Raw genomic sequence first — 25,599 nt, 5'->3', positions numbered from 1 at the left:
TGCAACCCACTGTGCCCCCCCATCTCTCCAACAACAACGTCTTTGTACACCATGAATGTTTTGCTTTCACAGAATTAAATTGAATTACCGGCCTGTAGCTGTATGCCTCCTTCAACAAGTCGAGTTGCAGTTAACATCCATGTCTGTATATTCACCAAAAAAATGTGGGCTACTAGTGACTATACAGAATTTTACACTTCAGCCGGACAAACTGTCCATAGAAATTGTAAGACTTGATTAGAAGTATTCAGTAGTGAAGACAATTTAGGCAAATTGTACTGAGGAAATGCTGGAATTTTACAGAAATGTCTGCTTTAACATTGATGGACATGTCCGTGAAAGGTCCAGAGGATATACCATAAAGGTAGGGAATTTCCATTTTAGGATTAACAGAAGTGTCTGTGAAAGGTTCAAAGGATATACTGTAAATCTAAAGAATTCGGGTTGCAGGTTTTTTTAAAAATATTTCTTTCTTACAGTGTAGGCTCATATATGTGGTAAAGACTTGGGAAAAAAGGATTTATGGTATCAATTATGGTTATGACCAAAAACAAGTTTCTCAAGGTCATTTTGAGCTCACAGCGACCTTTGAGTCAAAAGTTTCATCACTTCAATGTCCAACCAAATCATCAGGTCATCAGTTCTTGAGTTATAGCCAAAATCGTGTTTTGTGAGGTCACAGTGATCTTTAATTTTACCAAATTCTAACCAGTTCATCGCTGAGTCTGAGCTGACATTAGTGCCAAATTGGAAGTTCCCTCGAGGTGTTCTTAAGATATCACATTCACAAGAATGGCACAATGTCTCTGGAGGCGTAAAAAGAGAGCTGAAAAGAGAAGCTTAAACCCTGCCTACGGTCATACCTCTATACACACAGTGTTTGTGATTGTTGAATTGTCTGTGGTAGAAAGTGGTCACAGGTTGACAGCTCCAGGAGGGCATGTCTTATCTAACATGAGCCTGCCAGAGGGCAGACACCAAGAGACTGTGATTGTTGAGTCTCAGTGCATCAAATATCTTGGAATGAGACTCAACAATTAGCTTTCTTTCTCAGCTGATTAGTTATTTTCGTTCAGGCCTGGCGGTTTCTTACAAATGCCATTAGGGGCAAGACGAAGCTGATTGTTTCACAGATTATCCGTCTCATGTTCTACTGTAAGGATATAGTGAAAGTTTCAGTAAATATGACAAAAATATTATTTTTATAAAAATTACCTACTGCATCTTTAAACCCCTGTCAACAAGTAAAAAAAACTTTAGAGTAATCTTTGATTCACAAGCCCTTCGTACACAGTAGGCCTATATCTCAGCATTTCCTTCATTTCTGTGAAGAAAACAAAAAACAAAACAACCAATGAGCTAATATAACAGTGAGAAGAAAACTGTGAATTTGATTTAATAAATTCATCCAAATGGCTCACTGTAGTCATTGTGTTCACTGTTTGGGTTCATTGTAGTTTATCAGTTGTTCCCAACTGTTATTGTTATGCGTTGAATATAATATGAAATATCCGTAAAATATGTCACTTAGTTTACTCAATGATAGACAAGGGCTCCATGGCTTAAATGGACAAGCACAAATATTTTGGAAAATTAATTAATTGGTATTTTCTAATGTATTTAGGCTAAAATGACACAATTACATGATGACATGATTTTTTTTTCAAAATATGGTCTTTATTTTCCAATGTACAGGCTGAATCTCCTGAGATAGATTTTCCGCTTTATAAATAGTTTATATGCCAACCTTTAAAACATTTTATAAACAATGAATACTTCTTTCATGTTTTGTATACATAGGTTTAAAAAAAGCAAGAAAAAAAAAAGCCCAATAGTTATTCACATAAGTTCTGAATGTGCCAAATGTGACTAATTTTACAAAAACTTGGATTGTGTGGGTGTGTGTTTGTGTGTAAGAGAGATAGGGAGAGAGCATGTGTACACTGCTGAATTAATTAATAATAAAAAATGAAGAGTAAAAAAATAATATAAACAATATTTTGTACATTTATATGGTTGATTATCTGTAGAGGCCTCAAAACAGCATAAAACTGTGAGTGATTATCCCTGTTTCATTACTAATGACATTTTCACTGTGTTCTGACAGTAGTAAAAATACCTAGTGCAGCTTCAAAGTTGTGAAAATTTAATCCATTATTTTTCATCAAGAACATATAAAATCATCATTAAAAAAACAATATTATATTAGTCCATAAATAATAATAAACATGAAACTTACTTTTACCTGACTTTTACCACCAGTGTTGTTGTTCATGTACACTGCCATTTTGAATTTTCACACTGATAAGAATATTTTTGAATGCTGGCATGAAGTCACATGACCTGAGTACTTTGCCACCCTCCCTTCAGTGTTTAGCATGATATACAGATAAAAGCACCTAACCGCTTATGTGGCAAACTTGGCCATTGTGACCACAGCAGATTTTTCCACAGCGGTCTCTGGTAAATTGAAAACAGTTTACTACAGTTTTCCTCTAACACTAATAACACTAATGTGGCCATGGCCCATTAGTTAGTTACAGTTCAATTTAAGTAGAATTTGTTTTATTTTACAGAAAATCCATCTTCTAGAAAGAGAAAGTGAAACAACCAAGATTATTTCCAGGATATTTGGGCAATTTTATCAATTGCCAGGTGTTTTCATGATTGGAAAACTAGTCTCTAAATTTCCAGGTTTTCCAGGACACATGGGAACCCTACTACATAGAACATGTAGAATAATTTTCCCATAATATCCCGTACAGAAGGGTGATACATATTCTTTGTAGTTTGTTTTCAAGAGAAAAGAAATTGGGTATGATGTAAAAAATAACCTTTAATATAGATGTTTTTAGAATTCAGCAGCTATTGCACAGAATTTGTCCCCAAACGCTACAATGAAGAATTCTGAACTCTGCAGCTCTAACTTATACCTCTGACTGGCTTCATCTGACAAAAATGAATGGACGCAGCCCTCTGATTTCAGATGCTGTTAGACAATCTGACAAGCATTCTGTTTGAAGCATACTGAAACCTTTAAACATAAGCAGCAACCACCACAACTGAGTGCTGAAGCTAATGCTCCCAGTTATCAATTTCCTCCTCTGCTTTAATGCAGCTTTAGACGGACGCTTTCTAATGGGTTTGGATGTTGGCTGGTGTCCGACTGCTCTTGGACTGAAACCATATTTGGCTTCTAGCACCAGTTTGGTCAACTACTTAAGATAAACTGGTGTACAGTTCAATCACTCATCTTGGAGACCAACCAACATTACAACAGCCCTGTTTAAACCACAAAGCCTGGGAGTGATTTTTTTCCAGAAGTTTGGCAGCATCAATGCTATATAAAACCTCTGAATTTCTACTTCAGCACTTGTTTGTCCTAAAGCATTGACTGGTCGTTGAACAATATAAATGATGGCAATCATCTCAGATTTAGCTCCCGATCACCAGGGACGGGTGCTCCTGTATTCCTGCTTCTGCTTGACCCACTGGGCGGTGTAGCAGTTCTCTCCTACAGTCCACGACCAGCCTTGACTGCTTCTGTCGCTCTCCTTCTCTGACAGATGTCCCTGCAGGTCTCCTGCTGGACGCTGTAGACCGCCCATCCCCATGATCTCCTCTACAGCACCGCAGGCTTCAGCGTCTGTATCCGGGTGTGTCTCTGTGCCGTCTAGGGAGCTCTGGCTGCAGACAACACTTTTCTTGGATGTAGACAGAGGTGGAAGCGAGAGAGGCCGGGACCTTGGTGAAGGGGCATTACAGTACATGGTCAGTGGAAGGAAGAGGAGGGATGAAGGCGGAGGGCAAACATGTTGGAGAAAAACTGAGATAAATATTTACTGCATAATAACCCTATGTGCAGACATATATGACTGAAATGCAAAACCCAAAAAGTCACACATAACAACACAAGTGGTTACCGCCTTCTAAAAAGGACCATATGACCACATGGAAATTATTTTGTTTTTATTCTGATCTGCCACCTCTAAGATAAAAGATGCAGTAGGTAACTATTATAAAAATTACTTTTTGTTACATATGCATGTGTGTACAGGGGGTGCATTTTTATATAACTCACCTGTTTAAATTATATTAGACTTAAAGGGGAACATTATCTCCGTGATCAATTATTCTGGGCTTTCGGTGAAGGGAGTGCTGTAAAAACAGGTAGGTGACAATACTATTTGTACGGTTTCTGCACAACGTATGAGTTGAAAAGGCATGTTGTTGTCACGTAAGGGCCCTGATCATGTTGCACAGACATTTTAATTGCATTTTGTGTCTGTTAAGAGGAGCAAAAGGCACTCTTTAGTTTATGCCCCCAAGAAGTGTATTATAACTAACTGGGAGCTCTGGCCATTAGCTGCAGGATCTCCAGTTTGCTAGCACCGGTTTTGGTCGTTCTTTTTCCTATCGACAGTACTCGGTGACCTCTAGTGATCAAGACTAGGGTAAAAATCTGCCGAAGTTCCCCTTTAAATTTATGTTTAATTAAGGGCGTGGCCACTTTCTATGACAGGTGGGTGTTTTTTTCTTAACCAGGCTTCATTCCGCCCGCCTCAGCTCTACTCACACTCCACCTCTTTACTCATTTTTGAAATAGCTGGGAGCTGCCAAGATGGCGACAGCATACTTAGCTTCACAACAGCTCTTCAGAAACCTATGGGTGACGTCACCTGACAGAACCAAGCAGGCAAACCAGAGTCAAAGTGAACAAGTCATGGGCAGACAGAGAGTTGATGGCAGTGGTATTGTCAAGACAGGTGTGATTCATTCTACAGAACCTGAGGACCACAGTTATAGGTCCACTAAAATAAAGTCAAACATCATTCTTATTTGACTTCTTTGTGTTTACGGTTGTACGTGAAGAATGTTTTGAGCTTCTATGGATCTACGTCACAGAAATGTTGCGGACGAGCAAACCCCTTCCCTGCTTTACTTTTTGGTAGCTTGTGTGAGAAATGTGAACATATGTCATGTGGCTGGAACGTGCAGGCTAGACACAGAGGTAATGTGCAAAGGCGTCAGTCAGAAACATTCATGTGGCTGATTCTTTCATACTTGTACTGAACATACACACATTTTTCTTTTCAGATCAAAGCCCCTTCCCACAGGAACTTCCATTAGATTGTTATGTTCATTGTTACCGACAACACCAAACGACCAATGGAGTCGTCACTTTACAGGGCATTTTAGCCACAAATGTCTGCACACAGGGAGAGCCCCTAAACTTCCTCACTTTCTTTGTTCATGCTTGTTAAGCTCCTTGAAAATGAACAGTTAAATATCCAGGTGTCTAGTGCAGTGGTATAAATACCTGCTTTGTGGCGTGTGAATACTGGCCAACCTGTGTGTGCCTGTGTATCCCACTGCGTATGACTGATCCCCCACTGGTCTCAGACCTAAGGAGGCACAAGGTACTAACACATGAGCAAGAACAGCAGACCTGCCTGGCTGTACTGCACTTGACTGGGTGGTTTTCATTGTGCAACATTCTGCTCCACGAGTGATAACAATGGATGAGGACTGTGAGATGCTGTTGAGCTCTGACAGAGTCCTCGAGTCAAGATTATTTTGTTGCTTAAATACATCTCAACAGGTAATGACAAAGTTCTTAGACATACCATTGTGTCTTATGAAGAGGTGCGTAGGCTGTGACAATCTTGAACAAACCAAAGAATCCTACACACTGTCCGTCATCTGTACATTCCTAATTCACTATTTAACTGTTTGGTAGAGGACATTTTACTGAAAAATGTGGTGAACTTAAATCAACCTAACCAAGCTCTTTTTACTCAGTTTAGGTCTGCCGTGATAAAAGAATCCACTAGATGTTGCTGTGTCTTTAAGGAGTACACCCCCTTCAGTTCACCTACTTACAGGAAGTTGGAAAGATAACAGTCAGTTCAGATATGAGTTTGGTGGAATTTTCAAAGGTAAGATTATAATTTATTTTATTTAGATTTACATATTATAGGTTCTTACTGTACATAATTATGTAACTTGATACTATGAAAGAGTCTAATAAGGGTTAAATATTTGTCTAGAAACATGCTCTACCAATCTGTTGTTTGTCATTTTATGGTAAAAGTAGTGAAGCTAGCTAATGCATCAAAATTGATTATTTGCTACAAAATAAAAACCTTCTCATCTTTCATAGTTGTAAATACATTTCATGACAGTCTGTTATATATGATATTTACTGTTTACAAATATGCTTGACCAAACAGTTACTTTACTGATAAAGGCAGTGATGCTAAGACTTACAATTTTCATGAAATAAAAAACATAATAAAAAACATTCAGCGGTGTTAGTATCATATATTTGATGCATTCTATTATATATTTGATGAATGTATAAGTATGATTTTTCATATTTGCTGACTTTTGCCATGTAGTGCTAGTATAGTTTTGCTTTGTTCTTAGTTAGGACGTAAGGGTTAACAACATTCTGGTAAAATTCAAATAGTCTATACCATCTGAAGAAGATTCGAGGACATACAATTAATAAATAAAGTGTGAAGGCGATCAACGGTGTGAGGGACTCTTTGGTTTCCTCACACTAGGGTTGAGCAGTATCCAGTACATGTACTTTTTCCGAGTGGTTGAGGCTGTTCTATAAATTGTTTTTTATTTATTACACATATTTATTGAAAAACTTTTTAAACCTATATCAATTTCAGGCTGATGAACAACTTCTGTTTAGTCCCGTCCACACACAGTTTAAGCCCCATCCATTCAGAGTACAGACACAAATGCAGATAATTTAATTGCCACAAAAGATACAGACAAATAGTGTTCTTGCTCATCCCTACTTCACACAAATACATCTATATTTAAAACCAACTTCATACCAAATAATTACAATGATTCTGTATTTTTTTTAATCTGGGCCACTGAATAGGCTTTGTAACCACGTAATATTACAACATGATTACCAGTATAACACAGTAATTAAACATCTTTTCCAATATGACTGATATGGGCACATATGTGTCTAACAAAGTTTTTAACTGCCATTAACATCCTCACTAAAGCCTACCTGGCAAGTGTCTGTCCTGCAGTCCAACAGCTCTGCAGTCCAGGTGCCGACTGTACAGGCTGCATCTGGCAACTAGACCCTGTTGGCTACCAGAGAAATGGTAGAAATGGAAGAAAACCGAAAATGTACAGAGCAGGAAAGAGAGAGAGAGAGAGGACAAGATCACAAGAGGGGATGGAAGTGCAAGCCAAAGGAAAGAACAGGAAAAAAGGGGGATCAAAAGAAAAAAAGGGACATAATTAAATCAAATGAAGTAAAACAAAATACAACAAAACAGAAATGAGGATAACAATGCATATGTGATGTATCAATAAAATCAAATGCATATAAAATAAAAAGCAACAGAATGGAAATAAGACTTTGGAATAGAAGGTGTAGCATTCTTATACCAACTAGAGTTGTTCCGATTCCGATACCGGTGTCGGGAATACCTCCGATACTGCCAAAAATGCTGGCATCGGTATCGGCGAGTACTGGAGTCCAGGCACCGATCCGATACCACGGAATTTATCAGAAATATGAATCTATTTATTGGTTAGCTCCATTAGCTCTGACAAACTTCTTCTTCGCCGCTCTTAAAACAGTTGCGCTGTGCTGACATCGGCAGCTGCTGTTTTAGAGGGGCAAAGAAGAATTGATCACCTGACACCTGTTAAAAGGAGCTAACATTAGCGCATCATGTCGGCGGTTTGGCAGTACTTTACAGTGGATGTTCCCACCAGTAAGACGGCGACATGCAACATATGCAAAGAAGCAGTTTCAAGGGGTGGCACGAGTGTTGCAAATTTAAACACCAGCAACTTAATCAAACATTTGAAGACGTGATAATCATATCACAGCAGTGGCGGACTGGCCATCGGGAGCACCAGGACATTTCCCGGTGGCCAGTCCGCCGAACTGGCCCGCTCTGCGATTGCCGATGGTCTGGACCAAAGGCTCGGTTCGGGTCGCGCTTGATTTTGAAATAAACAATCCGTTGTGCGGCTCATTAGGGTATCTGCCTTGCTGAAGCTCACACAGACTGAGCAGCAACGTTAGGCACAAACACACCCCCTCCTCTCTTTATCTGAGGCTCTCTGTCACAGCACTGCAGACACACGCACACACACACCAAGTCGCGCCCCCGTCCCCCTCCTCTCTCCCTCCTCCCTCACCTTTAGTTCTACATGCTTGAAAAATGGAGCGAGATCGAAGCCCAAGAGGAAAGATGGAGCAGAGAGGGAGAGGCTTAAAAAGCTAAAAGCACTGACCACAGATGCAGCGAAGTGCTGTAACATAACTGACGTGTTTGGCACAACCATAGCCTATCCAGCACCATTAGCTTAATGAGGAGGTTAGTTCCACTTTGTGGAAGCTGATGGGGCTAAAACTGACTTAATAAAAGTAATGTTTTAAGTTGTAACAAAGGATATTGCAAATTTCTTTCTGTGTGTGTTTCCTTGTTTAATGTAACAGAGAATAAACCTACACATCTGCATCTTTATTTAATCGACTACTACACTATTAAATGTGCAGCCTGCACATTAAAAGTGTAGTAGTAAATGAAATAGAATAGAAATTGTGTTATTTGAGTACAGGTTATTGCAGCACAACAGAAACATTTATTTTGTAGGGGAAAGAAACAGAAAAAGCTGTGTGTGGGCGCATGTGGAGCCTTTGCTTTATTATTTTACACTCTTACATCAGTAGGCGCCCAACCTAACTCACCCTTGGTGTTTTGCGTTAATCGGGTGGTAGTGGTGGCCTGGGATGGTATCAAATTCCCAGCCTGAATTATTGTCCCAGTCCGCTACTGTATCACAGTCATGCAGGCGTAGCATGATTTTTTCTTTTTTTTTTTTAACACACTAGTACTGGTATCGGTACTCGGTATCGGCCGATACCCACAGCATGAGTATCGGAATCGGTATCGGGAGGGAAAAAATGTATCGGAACATCTCTAATACCAACCAGTGTTTCTTTGGTACTAATTGACCCTTCTTAAGTCCTGCCCCTTTTGGCTCTGTGCTCCAATTAGAGTTGAGCAAGCTTCAGTCCTCTCCTATACTTAGTCACATCTTAAGTTAGCTAATGTTGCGGAAAAATGCGAGCTAACAAGCTAGCAAATCAACATCAATCACAACCTCTGAAAGCTAATGTTAGCAAGACTAGCTAGCTAACATTAGGAGGAGTGAGATTGGTTTGAGTTAGGTTAAGGCTGTCAGGGTAAGCCAATCAGAGGCAGAGTAAGTCAGGTCATGACTTCACCACCCTGGGCAAAAAAATGGCTTCCTGTACTTAGATGTGCTATGTCCTAGGGTCATCTATGTTGAAAAGACAACCACATTTTGAAAATGGTTAAAAGACAAAAGACACACATATATAGTCACATCAGTCACAACGGAGCTACCTAATATTCGGAAATTGATAGCTAACTAACTAGCTAATCTACATCAATCGTTTGCTAGCCAGTTACATCTGAAAGCTAATGTTAGCAAAATGCTGGCTAACTATTTTACATCAATCGTCTGTTAACTAGCATTTTGCTAACATTAGCTAACTTAACTCTATTCAGAACAGTCTTCAAAATGTGGTTGTATTTTCAACATGTATTAGCCTAGCACATAGCATATCTAAGTACAGTAAATGAGAAAGTTGACAGGTTCTGACCAAATCTCGCTCTGGGGCACAGAGCAAAATGGGGCGGGGCTTAGGAAGGGTCCATTCGTGTGTGTCGTACAACAAAAGGCAATCTCACGTGCAGTTTTGTGGCAGATAGTTTAATGTTAAGTTCTACAAAAAGGCAAGCAGATTAGACAGAGCTGAGAGAGTTGTTCCCTCTGCTGGGTAGATAACTAAGTTTAAAAAAAAGAGAGCATGTCATTCTCTCCTTGTTTGAGTCAAATAATCATTCTAACAACAGCAGGCTCCCCTTCTCCATGTCACAGAAACAGGCAAATCTATCAAGCTAAGACACCACAGCCATTCCTTTAAAGGGAAGAGGCAATGGTGCCAGTCAAAAGCTGGTCAGTCGAAACCCAGCTGAGACCTATTAAGGGAACTATTTAAGTATTACCAGACGATGGCAACAGTGAGAAGAGAAGAAGGGGTAAAAGAACATAAATGGAGTGGAATGGGGGAACAGAACAATGAAGAGGAAGGGAAAGCAAGAGAAAGAGACAGTGTTTAGAAAGCCGTGGCTGAGCAGAACAAATGTAGAAGAGAATGAGGGCTGCCTCCCTGTGCTAGACACAGTATGTAAGTAAGTGACTAATGACAGGAATGCAACATTCCTCTGCCAAGCTGAGCAAAACTGGCACTGACATGGGCCTCCTGCACACTGTAAGGTATCACGCAGGCTTCTAGGCACAACACTCAGGGGCAGATCAAGAGTGGTGACATGGGGTGGCACCTGCCAATGCCTGGCCACCCCAGCTGCTACACCAGTTTGGTGTCAAATTTAACACATTCATTAGGATTAATTTTAAACATACATCTTAAAAATGGAAATTAATTAAATGATCTGTAATGGCCACATTTTAGACTCAGTGATAGGCTTAAGTTGAATGAAAAGAACACACATTTGGAAAGATATCTGATGATTTGTAAATAAAACAATGTATTGCATTCAGTGCTTTACTAATGTGCCACAATAATGTTTTTGAGTTCTTCATTTGGTTATATGATATATGCAGCAAGCAAACACACTCAAATGCACGATAACACAAGCAGGACAAGATCACCAAGAAAGGGTGTGAAAGCAAAGACACCACAGATTTCAGCACAAAGCTAAACTACTAATAAATCCATCTGCTGGTGGTGAAATCTCTTTAGGAAGCAATATTAATAATTGATTATTAAAGCTGCAGAATTTAATTTGTATCATAGTTGATTGTTGACTCTCATTTGCAGGGTGTCAAACAAACATGCTTTGAGGCCCTAGGAATGAAAGTCAACAATCAACTACCTTCAAGCTTCCGACCCAAAGTGTTTTGATATCTTTCTGGGCTCTGATTGGTTGTCTACGTCCAGGCCCAGTACATTCTTGCAAATGCCATTAGGAACACTACTTTTTTCCCAGATTATCCGTCTGATGTACTACTGTCAGAACACAGACAAAGTTTCAGTAAATATGACAAAAAGCTATTTTTTATAAAAGTTACCTACTGCAGCTTTAATCTGTATAAGACATGTATATTATTTGGGAAAACATATGCATGTCAGCATGTGATATTTTTTCTGATTAACAGCTCAAAGTTGTTAAAAGTGCTGTGCTTGTATCCTACTCTGAACTTTGTCAGTTCATTGAGTCCATTAAAAAGTATGTGACAGCAATCCCCACAGTAATAAGCCCCCAATCATTACTGTACAAGTACAAGTGTACGGCTCCTTTTCATCCCATCTCTACTTTTTACTCATTATTCATAACATGTCTAATAATCCTAATAATGGTAATAATTAGTTATTTTTTCTTTAAGAACATAATACACATCAGAAGTGCTGGAGGTGTGTTGTTTCTTACCTGGTGCGTCTTGCCCTGCAGCGATCGATGAGAGGGGACTGTGGACTCTGATCCCTGTTGCCCCCAGGGGCAGACACTGGGGCGACTCGAGGGGGTGCCCTGCTGGGGGAGGATCCCACGCTGAGGGAGTGGGAGTACTGGGAGGATACCAACCGCTGGGGGGAGTGAGGAGGCGCAAACGGCCAAGGAAGAACCCTCTGCTCCTGACGTACCACTGCGCAGAATATATTTCTATATAGTGACTTTATTTATAGGCAAACTTTGAAGAACTGTTGTATCTCAGCTGATGAGAAAAGTGCCATGGTTTTCTAGTAACTCACCCATTAAAAGTACACAGACTGCTGACGTATTAAAGCTTACTTCAGCAGTTCAGTAGTGTAGTCTATAAATTTGGAGGACTTGTAAGAGGTACATAAGAAAGGGATGGCTCAAAACTGAAGCAGAAGAGGCTTCGATGTTTACTTTAGTCCCTCATATGGGTCAAACTCTGAAAACACTGGATCCTACACATCCCATAACGCATTTCAACAGCGTCTTTTATCAGATCCACCATGATGACATCATGAGGGTTACTTTGTTCAGACTTTGGAAATCTCCTCAGAGCCACAGAGGAGTGAATATTTATAATTGGTGGAGTGCCCCTTTATTACCAAAGGCGCAATGGTAAATGGACATAAATGGGCATTATGCGCCACATTCACCCTTTTCACACATGTTCACTCAAATTTGTCAAAGTTTCTGTTTGATGGCAAAGTCCATCGAACAGAAACTTACAAATTCATACACATTCACACACCGATGCACGGCATCAGGAGCAATGTGGGGTTCAGTATCTTGCTCAAGGATACTTCGACATGTGGCAGGAGGAGCTGGGGATCGATCCAACAACCTTCCGATTAGAGGATGACCCCGCTCTTCCTCTGAGCCACAGCCGCCCAAATGTCAATCATGGATAGCTATCGTATCTTTAGTAAAAGCGACCGTCCTGTCAGTCAACTACTGACCCGTCCTATGTCCCGTCCATTTTTTCTTTTTTCAACATAAGCTATCTGATGTAACTAGCTAACTAATGATTGCTCTAAATTAGCTAAATGGTTAGCTAGTGTTTTGCTCTGCAGCAAAACAAAACACTAGCTAACTAGCTAGCAAAATAGCAAGCTAACAATCCATGTAGGTTAGCTAGCTAGTTGGCCTGCACTTTATCTTTTAACCATCTTTAAAATGTGTGTGTCTTTTCAACATAGATGAGTCTTTCACATTGCATATCTAAGCTAGATATAGAGGCTTGCTCAACTGTTGTTGGAACTCTGAGCAAAAATGGACGGGGACTAGAAAGGATAAATTAATTATAATCTTAATAATATATGAATAATTTTGAATGTACTTTTGAAATATGAGATATTCAGTGCCAAGTAACTGTAATTTCACTTGTATTTGTTCCATTTCCCTTTTTATTTCCTTCAGACAAAAAATCAGCCCATCATCTTTCATACAAACTTCATTCTTTGAGAGATATATATGCTGTTAAATCATGTATGACACCGTAATGCGGGATATAAAAATATACTCTTATCTATTGCATAATAGAAGCACAGACCAAAAGACTGTTTACCTTCTCTCTCCATTAAAGAGTAGGGTTTGATCTCGCCGTCCAGCTTTTTTAGGGGAACCTTTCTCAGCTGGGCTGCTGTAGAAGAGAGCACACTCAGAGCGGGGCCTAAAACAGAACATGATGGGATCTCCCTCACTCTCCCTGCAATACAGCCCTACACATGTCCTTTACAAGCTACATTTTAACAGTATTTCCTCTACCAGTACCGTCGAATAATCTAGTGGTTAAGGCTGGAATAAAGGTTGTGAAATATTAAAGGGAGGGTCCACCTTAAAAAGATCTTAAATTTTCTCCCGAAACCTGACACTGAGACTGGACTAAGAGCCATCAATTCCTGACATTGACTAAACAAATTGCAGTCTTTTATTCAGCCATGGGAAATGTCCAACAGAGCCCAATATTCAAATTCTGTTTTGAAGTAGATTTTGTAGCCTAAAGTTGCTGTTTTATTTATATTTATCAAATTCACTGAGGCTCCTTTAAATGAACACCAGTAAAGACACCAATTAATGAAACCTAAAATGATTGGTACTGACGCCCTATTTGTACCAGTATTTCTTAAATCTGCAACATGTATCAGACAGACAGACATTCACTTGCTTCCTGTCACCTTATCTTTGTTGAGCAACAGGTTACCTTTTCCACCATCTGCCACTGCATTTATAAAAGCTTTGGCTACAAAGTCACTACAAAACATGTCCATGTGTGCTGAACAGCCCACCCACATAACCTAAAATGGCACAAAAGGTATGTAAGCACATCAGTCGTCATGAATAGTTCATCCGTATTTAATGAACATTAATGAATCATTTCCTACAAGCCTTTAGCGGGTTAAAATGTGACCAGTTCAACAAAAGAGGCCAGTCCAGAAATGGCCATGACAATAACAGGACAACAGTAGAGGTGGGGGATATATATCGTCATTGTTGTTTTGACGATGTGCAAATTTCCATTATCGAGTATTTAAATTATTTCGCCAAAAATATTGAAACGCATGCGTGAACTCCTCACATCCACTTAATACACGGTGCAGCAACGCTCTCTACAGCATGGCAGGATTCAATCACACAATTAGTGGGCCTACGTGATCACATGACGTGATCACGTGACCTTTCGCAAGCATCCTCCTTGCAACAGTTTAGCAGCGCGTTGTGATGGTAGAGAGAAAATGCAAGCACCTCCAGTCCCTCAAGCTACCGGTACTTCAGATAATTTAGTGCCGAGACGTGGGTCTACCTCTCTGGCACTGAAATGGTTTAGTTTCGAAAAGACTTTTAGCGCAGCACTCAGAGCGCTTCAAGTTTAAATCTGTTCAACTTTTAACACCGCTTTTAAGAAAAACAATGGTTTTTCAGGAGGCATGTTTCTAGCTGTGCGTTTCTGTGTGATTGGCCCCTTACAGGAGCTAATGGAACAGCAGCCAAAGTGCTGTTAGCTCTCTTCAGCTCAAACTACCTTTTCTATGCTGTTCCACTGCCTGTTGTATTTTCTGCTTTATAAATAAGCTTCTATTCCAGCATTTATACATCTTTAAAACTGTAGGTGTGCCTGTCCTTAAGAGCAAGCCACAGATAGACCCCTCAGTACCTTTTGCTGACAGAATGGCACTTCTTCCAGTTTTGTGCTATAAAGCAATCCAACCCTTCAGCATACATTACAAAATGCAATGTAGAAGCCAGTACAGAGGCTACCTATCTTTTTAACAATGGTCTTATTATTTACAGTGAATAAATTAAAACTGTAGTAGGTAACTTATAAAATAACTTTTTGTCATATTTGCTGAAACTTTCACTATATCCTGACAGTAGTACGTGAGACAGATAATCTGTGAAAATATCTGGTTCCTCTGGGTCCTCCTAGCACTGCTAGTAGCATTTGCAAGAATCCACCGGGCCTGAATGAAAACAACCAATCAGGGCCAAGAAAGATGCTTTAGGTTGGTGGCTTGAAGATAGTTGATCACTGAGTCTCATTCGTGGTGTTTGTATTTGATGACACAGGAATGAGACTCAATGATCAACTATCATTCTTCTCTTTTTAATCTGGCTTTTACTTTGAAGAAATGTTAGGTTTTAATTTAGTCATTTTTATGATTATGTATTATTGTATTCATTTTTTGCATTACACAATTTTATTCATGGTTGTTCATTTTGTTTTTCTACATTTCAGTTTGCTATATGAAGCATTTTGGGCTGAATGTTTGTATGAAAGGTGCTATATAAATAAATACAAATATTATAAAAGGGAATTTTTATAAAATGTACCTACTGCAGCTTTAATGTCATTTATTGTTGGCAGAGTGTCACACAAAGTACCTTTAATTGGCTTTTGACAAACTGATAGACATTTAGAGACATTGCAGGGTTAGGAAACAGGCAGGTATACTCCTGTGAGTCAGGTGGTTTGTGGGGGTTTGAGGTAGTCTACAGGTTGTGGCTCACTGTGGATACTGTAATACTCTACATACATCGAGGACATCAGGTTCAATATATGACATGATACATTATACATGACATATATTGTACCCATAAAGGTAGCTACTGTAAATATAAGTGATGGGAAACAGGAAGTGAAACTGGCTGAGAAATTATAAGAAAATAAGTGAGAGCATCATGCATATAATATGGACCATTATGGGACAAAGGAGGTGGGACAAGATGCTGGGGGCGTATGGGAAAAGAAAGAGATAAAGAAGTCCTTACAAAAAGCCGTACATCCCCTGATCCGTCAGAGGAGTGGAGGGCAAGCCTGGGAGAGTTTGGTGAAAGAAGAGATTTTGGAACTGAAATAAAAGCATATTAGCACTCTTGGATTGAGTGCCCTTTTTTCACACTTACACTACCGGTCAAAAGTTTTATAACACTTCAATATTTTCAGGTTTTCATTGAAATTCATGCAGTTCATGTCTCATTGTACGCTCAAATGAGAGCATGGAACAAATAAACTAAAGATTTCAATTTTGATTCATCAGTCCATACCACCTTCTTCCAGTCTTCAGTGGTGTTTGGTGGTGTTTCATGGCCCAGGCAGGCCTCTTTTTCTCATTCTGACGTCTTAGCAATTGCTTTCTTGCAGCAACTCGACCTGTCAAATCTACAGCTCGATGTCTTCTCTTTACAGTTGAAACTCAGACATTGTCCTGTGAGCCGCCTATCACACAAGCTGTTGACTCTCAGAAACTTGTCTTCTGATTCTGTTGTGGCTTTGGGTCTGCCAGACCTCTTCCTGTCAGAGTTTTCCCCAGTTTCTGAGTGCCTTTAGATGGCAAAGGAGACTGTATTCACTGACACCTTGACTTTCTTTGCCATTTCTCAGTAGGAAAGACTCGCCATTTTCATAGCAACACACTACTTTGTAGTAGTTGTACTCTGCAGTACAATACTGTCCAAATAATGTTCACATGGTATGGTACCACAGTGTGTTCCAACACTACTTTTATGAAGACAGAGGGGGTTGTAAGTTATCAAGACAAGTTGGGACACCTGTGGGAGTTGGTAGCACCAACTTTCAAGGCTTGATCAACCTCCATTGCTGCAGAACAGCTTTAAGTTGTTAACCCATTTCTTGTTGCCTGAAAAGGGCATTTTTGTATAATTCTGAAATTATTTTTCAGTTTTGGGTAACCTTACCTTTTTTTTTAACCTCTGGCAGTTCACCACTTACCTTTGTACCATTTTAAGCTACTCATTGAACTTGAACTGCTTGAATTTCAATAAAAAACTGGAATAATTAGGGTGTTCTAAAACTTTTGACCGGTAGTGTACATCTCTCTAATGAGGGAGAGTCTTTTCTTCTACATAGACATGTGCAACAAAAAAGATGAATTTGTTGTGATGCCAAAAGCAAGAGGTCACTACATAACTGAACTTGATGTTTTCACTAACCAAGAACCAAGAACGGGTTCAACTGGTAAGGATGCCGTGTTTGAAGCCAACCACTAGCTCTTATTAGTACAGAGAGGAAAAACAATTGACCCTTCCTAAGTCCTGCCGCTTTTTGCTCTGTGCCCCAATAACAGCTAAGAAAGCCTTAGTCAGTCAACTTCCTCCTTTCCTGTACTGCTATGTGCTAGGCTCTCTATGATGAAAAGACAACCACATTTTGAAGATGGTTAAGAGATAAAAGTGACAGTCACATCTTAGCAAAACGTTAGCTAACTAATGATTGATGTTGAAGTTAGCTAGCTGGTTAACTAGAATTTTTTAAGGTGTAATGATAAAAACATCATAGTTTCGATTACTATTATTATTTTGACAGGTATTGTGACTGCAATGTGATTCACGATTAGTGCAGGAATTATCATGTTTGAATCACAAATGAAATTTTCACTGAAAAGATTAGTATTATCATGATGATTTGTTGATGATAGTTTTGTTGTCTGTGCCAAACTAAATTATGCAGGCCAGGGAATCTTTTCAGCACTACAGTACTTTATTGTGATACTGTTTGTCACATATTTTACCTTTATTGTGGTTGTCTTTTCACATACCATATCTAAGTACAGGAAAGGAGAAAGTGCTGAAAGAGCACAGAGCAAAAAGGGGTGGGACTTAGGAAGGGTCAATTACATAACCATTTTCACAACAGCAAATCCAAAATAATGAGTAGTAGAAAAAGTTACCTGATCTGTTGAGGAAGAAGCCCTCAAACACCACGAAGTTATTGACCTGGAGATATTATAAAGAAATAAAAGATAACTAAACTTGCTCAAGATGAAATGTTGCTGTCAGTAAAGTTTTTTTGTAAGTGGTAAATGGACCTGTACTTGTATAGCACCTTTCTAGTCTTCCGACCACTCACACAGTGATGGCAAAGTCCATCGAACAGAAACTAAGTCATTCATACACATTCACAGCAATTCGGGATTCAGTATCTTGCTCAAGGATACTTTGACATGCAGCAGGATCGACATGATCACAGTAGGCAACCAAGAAATAGGCACTGGGTTCTTGCTAGTTTCCGTATCTGATTGTTAAGGACTTGAGCATGGAAACTCAATCTTGATCTTTGGCATATGTAACCAAAAACAATCTAAGCTCAAAGCTCCTAGCTTTTAGATCTTTCAATGGCACCTTGCGGTATTTATTCAGAAAGTAGAACTTACTCAGGTTTTATCAAGTGTAAGAAGTGGTTGGAACTCCGGGCCAACATGTTGAAGGAGTGGATGATCAGAATCCCATCCCCCAATTTGAGACCAAGGCTAACTCAATGGTGGCCCACCAGAAGCATTTCAGTGTCACTCCAATAAGCCGGGCGGACACTGTGTTTTTATTGGGGATGTCCTGGTTTTGGTCATGATCCGATTCCTTTAATATTGGGAAGCTGCTAATACAGAGTCTAGTCCGATTCTTATATTTTCCTAAATGTTTACTAAATTAGGGGTGTAAGAAAATATCGAAAAATATCGTATTGGAATATTGTGTTTTGTGATATTGTATTAATTCTCAAATTAAAAAAATCTTTTTTTGTGTTTAAACCCCCAACCGCTATATAGCAGTGAATCACAATATATTGAATCATAACCCTGTATCGTGATAAATATCGTATTGCCAGACTCCTGCCAATAGCAGCCCAACTAAATATGTATCTGACACATTGAAATTGCAGCTGAAGAAGAGATGACGTAATGATAGGAGTGCCAGTTGAACCTCAAACAGTGAAAAAAGAAATGCAGAGAACAGGATGAAAATATGACATTTGTGTTTGTTTCATACATTATAGTGAGGAAGGTTTAATCAGATATGTGTGGAGTGATAATGGATGTATAATAGAGCCATGGGAGCGATGCAGTGAGTGTTGGAGTGGAAACAGCTCATCAGTCACGTCTGCTACATCAGTACTTAATTTGTGTGTTTCATTTAGGGATGTCCCTATGTCAGATCCAAGTCATTTAATATTGAATCTGATATTTGCACAGTGCACACCTCAAGTACATTCATATTATTAAAATCAATCAAACAATTAAATAGCTCTGCAATGCATTAAGAAAGGAAATGCATTTCATTGAAGCTAGTCCTTATTGTGTTTTTATTTTTTGCAAAACAACAAAATATAAAATAACAAACCGAGTGGCCTTGACACTGTCTTGGGAAGTTTCTCTCTCCAGTGTATGGTGCGTCAGTGTGGCCTGTCTGTACATCTTTTGCATGGATGACATGAATAAATTGCTGGCTTTTTGTTGTCGGTTCTCCACCACACCGCTGTCCGTCTCTCCCCTTCAAGTAAGGCTCAGCTGAGCGGGTGGAGGAGAGACAGACAGCAGAGAGATGACAATGGCTGCACAGCGGGTAATCTGTTAATAATGCCTATTTTTTGGCCTGATACTAATCAGTTAAAAATAGCCTTGATCGGCCCGATACTGATCTTTGAGATCTGAGTGGGAAATCCATACTTTCCATCTCCCATTTAGTGTATTAACTTTAAAAAAAAAAACCACCTCAAGTGAGCATTTTTATTTTGAGGATTCCATCAAACTTTTCTAATGTGATACTTCATTGCTGCTATTTTTCCACTAAGGGAAGTTTTCAATGTTAAGTGTCAAGTGAATGTTTGCAGTTTTAGTATATATACACAGTATATCATGAGCTGCTTTGTTTTTTTCCGTTAAGGATTTTTATTTATGTGAATTGCGTTGCTCTGAACCTCTTTATGAGTTGCCTTATATTTATTTATCCTTGTCTAATATGTACTTTAATGTGAATTACTCCCAAACCAGTGTTTTCATGCAGAACACCAAATGATGAAGACTTAAGAAAATAGCAAATGTGGAGGAGAGATAGGAAGGAGGCAGTGTCTAAATATAAACATAAGCGGAGCAATCACATTGAAAGTCATATGAAAGAAAATATTTTCACACTGTCAGATTAAAGCAGAAGTAATTTCCTGAGGAAAGCTAACATTTTTGAGAGATCTCATTTGTAGACCTGGAAGTCAGACAGATTTGAGTACAGTGTACAAGAGATAGGAGGGAACAAATTGTTAACATACACTGATGATGTGATAGTAAAGTACAGACTGTACCTGAGGAACACTTCGTGTCAGGCAGTAATGCTTTGCCAGGAAAGACAGGAATTTTGGCGAGGGCCTGTCGTAAGCCATCAGAACTGGCTCTAAATTCTTGTGCTGCAATAAAGAGGGAGAGAAAACATCCAGTCACTGATAAACAGCACATAGCAATGAACTGTGGGCATCATCTGCATTGTAGCAGATTACCGGCATTACATAAATTTCATCCAGGTGACTGGATGCTCTAATTATGAGGAACAGAGCTGGACAGATAATGTCTGAACATCAGATATATATTTAGACTGTTTTTCTGCTATTGAGCTGCATCAACTAACTTCAATAATTTCTACATTGAAGCCATCAACCTGTCTGTTAGACCCCATCCCAACTAGGCTGCTTTAAGTCTTACCCTTAATTGGCACTTCTTTACTGTACATGATCAATCTTTCTTCATTGTCAGGATATGTACCACAGTCCTTTAAAGTAGCTGTAAGTAAACCCCTTCTTAAAAAGCCCACTCTTGACCTCGCCTTCCTCTCTAAAACTCTTGAGAAAGTAGTCGCCAAACAGTTGTGTGACTTTCTACATAACAATAGTTTATTTGAGGAACTTCAGTCAGGATTTAGAGTTCATCATAGCGCAGAGACAGCTCTGGTTAAAGTTAATAATGACCTTCTGATTGCTTCAGACAATGGACTTGTCTCTGTACTTGTATTATTAGATCTTAGTGAGGCATTTGACACCATTGACCATGATATCCTATTACAGAGACTTGAGCATTTAATTGGCATTAAAGGAATCGCACTAAGCTTGTTTAAATCCTATTTATCAGATCGATCTCAGTTTGTACATGTTAATGATGAATCCTCCGTAAACACTGAATTTAGTCATTGAATTCCACAAGGTTCTGTGCTTGGACCAATACTATTCACTTTATATATGCTTCCCTTAGGCAACATTGTTAGGAATCACTATTAACTTTATTACTTGTGCAGTTATGCAGATGATACCCAGTTATAACCCAGTTATATGTATCAATCAAGCCCGATAAAATGAATCAGTTATCTAAATTACAAGCATGTCTTAAAGATATAAAAACCTGGATGAGCTGCAATTTTCTGATGCTAAACTCAGAAAAAAATGAAGTTCTTGTACTTGGCCTCAAACACCTCTGAGGCTCACTGTATAAAGATATAGTTACTCTAGACGGTATTACCTTGGCCTCCAGCACCACTATCAGGAATCTTGGAGTTATCTTCGATCAGGACATGTCCTTAAACTCCTGCATAAAGCAGACCTCTAGGACTGCCTTCTTTCATTTACGTAACAATGCAAAAATCAGACACATCCTGTCACAGACGGATGCAGAAAAACTAATCCATGCATTTGTTACTTCTAGGCTGGATTACTGCAACTCTTTATTATCGGGCTGCCCAAATAAGTCCATTAAGACGCTCCAATTAATTCAGAATGCTGCAGCACGAGTACTGACAGGAACTATATGTACTAGCTTCTCTGCACTGGCTCCCTGTAAAATGTAGAATAGAATTTAAAATCCTCCTCCTCACCTATAAAGCTCTTCATGGTCAGGCCCCTTCATATCTTAAAGACCTCATAGCACCCTCTTACCCCACTAGAACACTGCACTCTCTGAATGCAGAGCTACTTGTGGTTCCTATAGTCTCTAAAAGTAGAACAGGAGCCAGAGCCTTAAGCTTATGGGATTTCCCATGATGCACTGAGCTCCTCTCTTCCTCTCTCTCTCTCTCTCTTTCTGCACTCATTCATGTTCAATTAATGCATGTTACTAACTTCACTCCTTCCCCGGACTTCTTGTGCTTTCTCGTCTCGCAGGTTCTCATGGATCCTGGTGGAGCCTCCTGCCATGGTCCTGCTTGACTCCCACTGCTAATATTACTGATATTATTGTTGTGATTATTATCATTATTATTATTACTACCGTTACTATTATAACTAGTCACTGCTCATTGTCGTCGTTGTCATTATCTTCTTCATCATCATCATCAGTCACTACTATTAGTGTTGTTGCTACTGTTGCTGCTGTGCACCTTTGTCTCTCTCATATATATATATATATGTAGAGAGAGAGAGAGAGAGAGAGAGAGTACGGTCTAGACCTGCTCTATTTGAAAAGTGTCCTGAGATAACTTCTGTTATGTTTTATTGCCTATGCTCAAGGAAAAAACTGATTATTATTAGTTTTTTTCCATGGTTATCTGCACCACATGACATTAAAAAGATTTCCTGATTTCTGTTTTTGTATACTTTTACCTGCCTAACTAAAGAGCACCAGTTTAAATGTTTAATATTTATATTGGTTTTGGTAATCCAGTATTGGTTGGGTTATAACGAGGATATAATCAAAAAATGCTTTCACTTGCAGAATTCCAGTGAGGGGAAATACTTCTGGAACCAGCCTCCATTTGCAAGTCTATCAGGCGAAAGGTCTGTGCAGTCACAACAACATTCCTTTGTGTTTCATCATAAGATTTGTCTTGGCAAGCAATCAAGCCCACAGAAAACTCTTGTTTTGAAGTCAACAGCCTGGAGAGGTGATAAAGAACACCCTCCATTACACTGAGTGTGGTTTCTACTAATCTGCCCCAGAGAGGAATGACTTACCTGCAACATGAAATCAAACAGCTCCTGCCCGTAGCCATGTCGCTGCAAGTTCTCTGCTATGTAGAAATCCAAAACACATAGTGGCTCTGTCTCTATGTGCACACCCTGTAGGTCCTAAAGAGAAATACAACACGTATGTTTGTACAGCTGATACAAAAAAGTTCAAATAGACATGAAATCAGTGAAGCATGTGGAATCATTCTGATTCTGATCACAGCTGGCCTGAAAAAAAAAAAAAAAAAAAAAAAAAAGAGAATTAAAGAATATTTTACTCACAAGCAGAAATAACTTCTTGTAGCCGACCTTGAGAAATCCCACGACCACACCACGTCCTCTGTATGTAGGGGAAAGGAGGGGCAGGGAGTTTGGTTGGAGTGGAGGGGGGTGTAGAGTGAAGTGCAATGAGTAAGACTCTCAACCTAGTTTCTCATTTTGGTGATTTGAGGTGAGCTGCTGCCATGAACATTAAACACAGTGTCTTGTACGTCTCAGCACTACAGCACATGCATTGTGACCACAATATGACTCAGTGTGACTGCTGGTGAGCTGAGCAGGACCAGCTCAGTTAGACCAGAGACAAAGCAAGGAAAATGTGTGTGTATAATGAGTGCGAGCTGAGGGAAGGATGTGAGATGTACCCGTTGCTCTCTGCGTCCTTCAGCAGGTAGAGCTGGTGCCTCTGGGACTGCAGCTTGGAAGCACTTGTTATAGGTGCTGTGAGCTGTTGGGCCTGTGGAGAGCGAGCATGAACACTGTTAAATGTTAACATTAAAGCTGCAATAGGTAACTGTTATAAAAATACATTTTTGTCATATTTGCTGAAAGATGTTTTGTGTTGGAAGCTTGAAGATAGTTGATTACTGAGTCTCATTCCCAGGGTCCCAAAGCATCTGTATTTGAAGCCCTAGGAATGAGAGTCAATAATCATTTATCCTTCTTGGCTCTGATTGGTTGGTGGACTGCGAATGTCATTAGGAGCACTAGGATGAGCCAAAAGGAGCTGTTTTTTTTCACAGATTATCTGTCTCATGTACTACTGTTTTTTCCTCTTATGTCCTCCAGCTGCTCAACCTCAGACCAACATTGGGTAATGCTGACGGAGAGTGATGCCGGCGTTGTGCCAGAATTGGAGCCAGGTGAGCGGGCAATGTAACCAGGACATAACTAATTGCAGAGGCAAAGAGAAAGAAGATGCTGATGGAGAAAGCTAAGAAGAGTTTATGAGAGAGAAGCCACCAAACAAGAGTAAATGTGGGACTGGGTTTTAGTGGTTGGCTAAAGAAAGATTAGTGACTGGTTGCCTGCTCCAAACACCATAAGAAACACTGCTTGCAAACAGAATAGGGGCAAAAGTAAATCTGTCAAATCCTGGTCCAGTATGCAACTTGTACAGTGTGATGTAGAAACTTGAAGCCAACAGTGCACATCCACTGAGAATGCACTTTACAGTGAAGAAGGAGACATCTTGTGTCCAGCAGGAAACTTTAGAAATTAACAACATTTACATATTCAGAGATCCTGGAATTTTAATGAGGTAGAAGGAGTAGATGACTTCTTTGCTCCAAGCAGACTGTATGTGTTATGCATGTCTGGAGGAGAACTTTAAACATACATTCTGACACAAACAACTAACTAACAACGACCGACTATAAAGCACATAAAATCATAAAGTCCTTCCACACCTACAGAGACTCACCTTTGCTGAGGCTCTCCCAAGTTCATCAATAACCGTGGCTATGTGGGCTTGAAGATCTGGCCTAAAAGATGAACACAATAGAGTAGAATATGCTTAAATAACCAGTGATGGAATGACGCACTATTATCAAACATTAAGGAGAAAGTCTGTTCTATGTTTGTCAGTTCCCTCTGGATGTAGAGTGCAACTACATGCAGGACTCTAGATGGCTCCTGGGTGTGAACCCTGGTTTTAAGCAAGGACTGACCAGGGTATTTCCATGCCTTCTTCTCAGTGACTGCTAGAGCAGCCCCCAGTGTATAATATTGTCCTATTATCTTTTACAAAAAAGTGACACCAAAGCAAAGGTTTCATCAAAATTGTTGTGTCTCTCTCTTAATATTTTTTATGGAGTACAGTCTAGACATGTTCTATTTGAAAAGTGTCCTGAGATAACTTCTGTTATCATTTGGCGCTATACAAATAACATCTGAATTGAATTTAAATGGTATCAAAACAACATTTGGACAGAATTCACAGCTGCAGTAACGTTAGGTCATTTTGAATGGAGTCTGGGTATACATTATCTCAACAGAGAAGAAATAGATTAGGTACTCTAACGTTACGTTGGAAGGTAACGTTACACTGTAACACGCTAACAAAGAGATCCTTAAACTTACCTTCCTGCTGATTTACGACCTGCAACAAGGGTCTGGTCCAAGATGGAGACCCTCTCGGAGAATAACGTGTTAATGTCAAAAGGAAACTCCATGATAGCTCTTAGACAGATTAGCTGGGCAGTTATAATATGTAACAGAGGAAATACAGCCAATCCCAGAGGCAGATATTAAGCAGGTGCTTAGCGAGCTTGCTAGGTTAGCTAACAGGGCTGTTAGCTATCTCACACACAAAGCTGATTCGTTAACGCAAAAACAACAGTTAGATAGCTTGTAGCAGCCCGAAGACAACAGCAAACCACCATTACATTGACACCGTTTGAATGACACTAAGTAACGCTCTGCGTGAACTACAAGAACAGGCACCTGCTATTTACATTGTCACTGCAGCTCCATTGTGTCTCTATAGCTGCGGGTCACTCCCCGGCAACATAAACCGTA

The 25,599-nt window shown here is 39.6% G+C and overlaps 1 protein-coding gene across 10 annotated transcripts; it reads right to left on the bottom strand.

Annotated features, from left to right (window-relative positions):
• Positions 1-1,655: 1,655 nt before the first annotated feature.
• On the bottom strand, positions 1,656-25,594 carry atat1 (alpha tubulin acetyltransferase 1). Of its 10 annotated transcripts, XM_051415362.1 has the most exons (13): positions 25,162-25,593; positions 24,503-24,563; positions 23,445-23,536; positions 23,083-23,140; positions 22,807-22,920; positions 20,179-20,280; positions 17,780-17,825; positions 15,861-15,906; positions 13,159-13,233; positions 11,547-11,760; positions 7,046-7,131; positions 5,321-5,405; positions 3,493-3,744 (listed from the first exon to the last, which is right to left on the bottom strand). In XM_051415362.1, the coding sequence occupies exons 1-13, from the start codon at positions 25,251-25,253 to the stop codon at positions 3,640-3,642; spliced, it is 1,176 nt and encodes a 391-aa protein (XP_051271322.1). In that variant the 5' UTR covers positions 25,254-25,593; the 3' UTR covers positions 3,493-3,639. The 10 variants fall into 10 exon arrangements, with proteins under 10 accessions (XP_051271320.1, XP_051271317.1, XP_051271318.1 ...); XM_051415360.1 differs by lacking the exon at positions 15,861-15,906 and having other exon boundaries at positions 1,656-3,744; positions 23,445-23,558; positions 25,162-25,594; XM_051415357.1 differs by lacking the exon at positions 5,321-5,405 and having other exon boundaries at positions 1,656-3,744; positions 25,162-25,594.
• Between the last annotated feature and the right edge of the window lie 5 nt (positions 25,595-25,599).

The sequence above is a fragment of the Dicentrarchus labrax genome, unplaced genomic scaffold, assembly GCF_905237075.1.
Source record: "Dicentrarchus labrax unplaced genomic scaffold, dlabrax2021, whole genome shotgun sequence".
NCBI classification, from domain to species: Eukaryota; Metazoa; Chordata; class Actinopteri; family Moronidae; genus Dicentrarchus; species Dicentrarchus labrax.
Note: the sequence above shows the minus strand (reverse complement) of the source record. Positions and strands in the feature narration are given on the sequence as shown.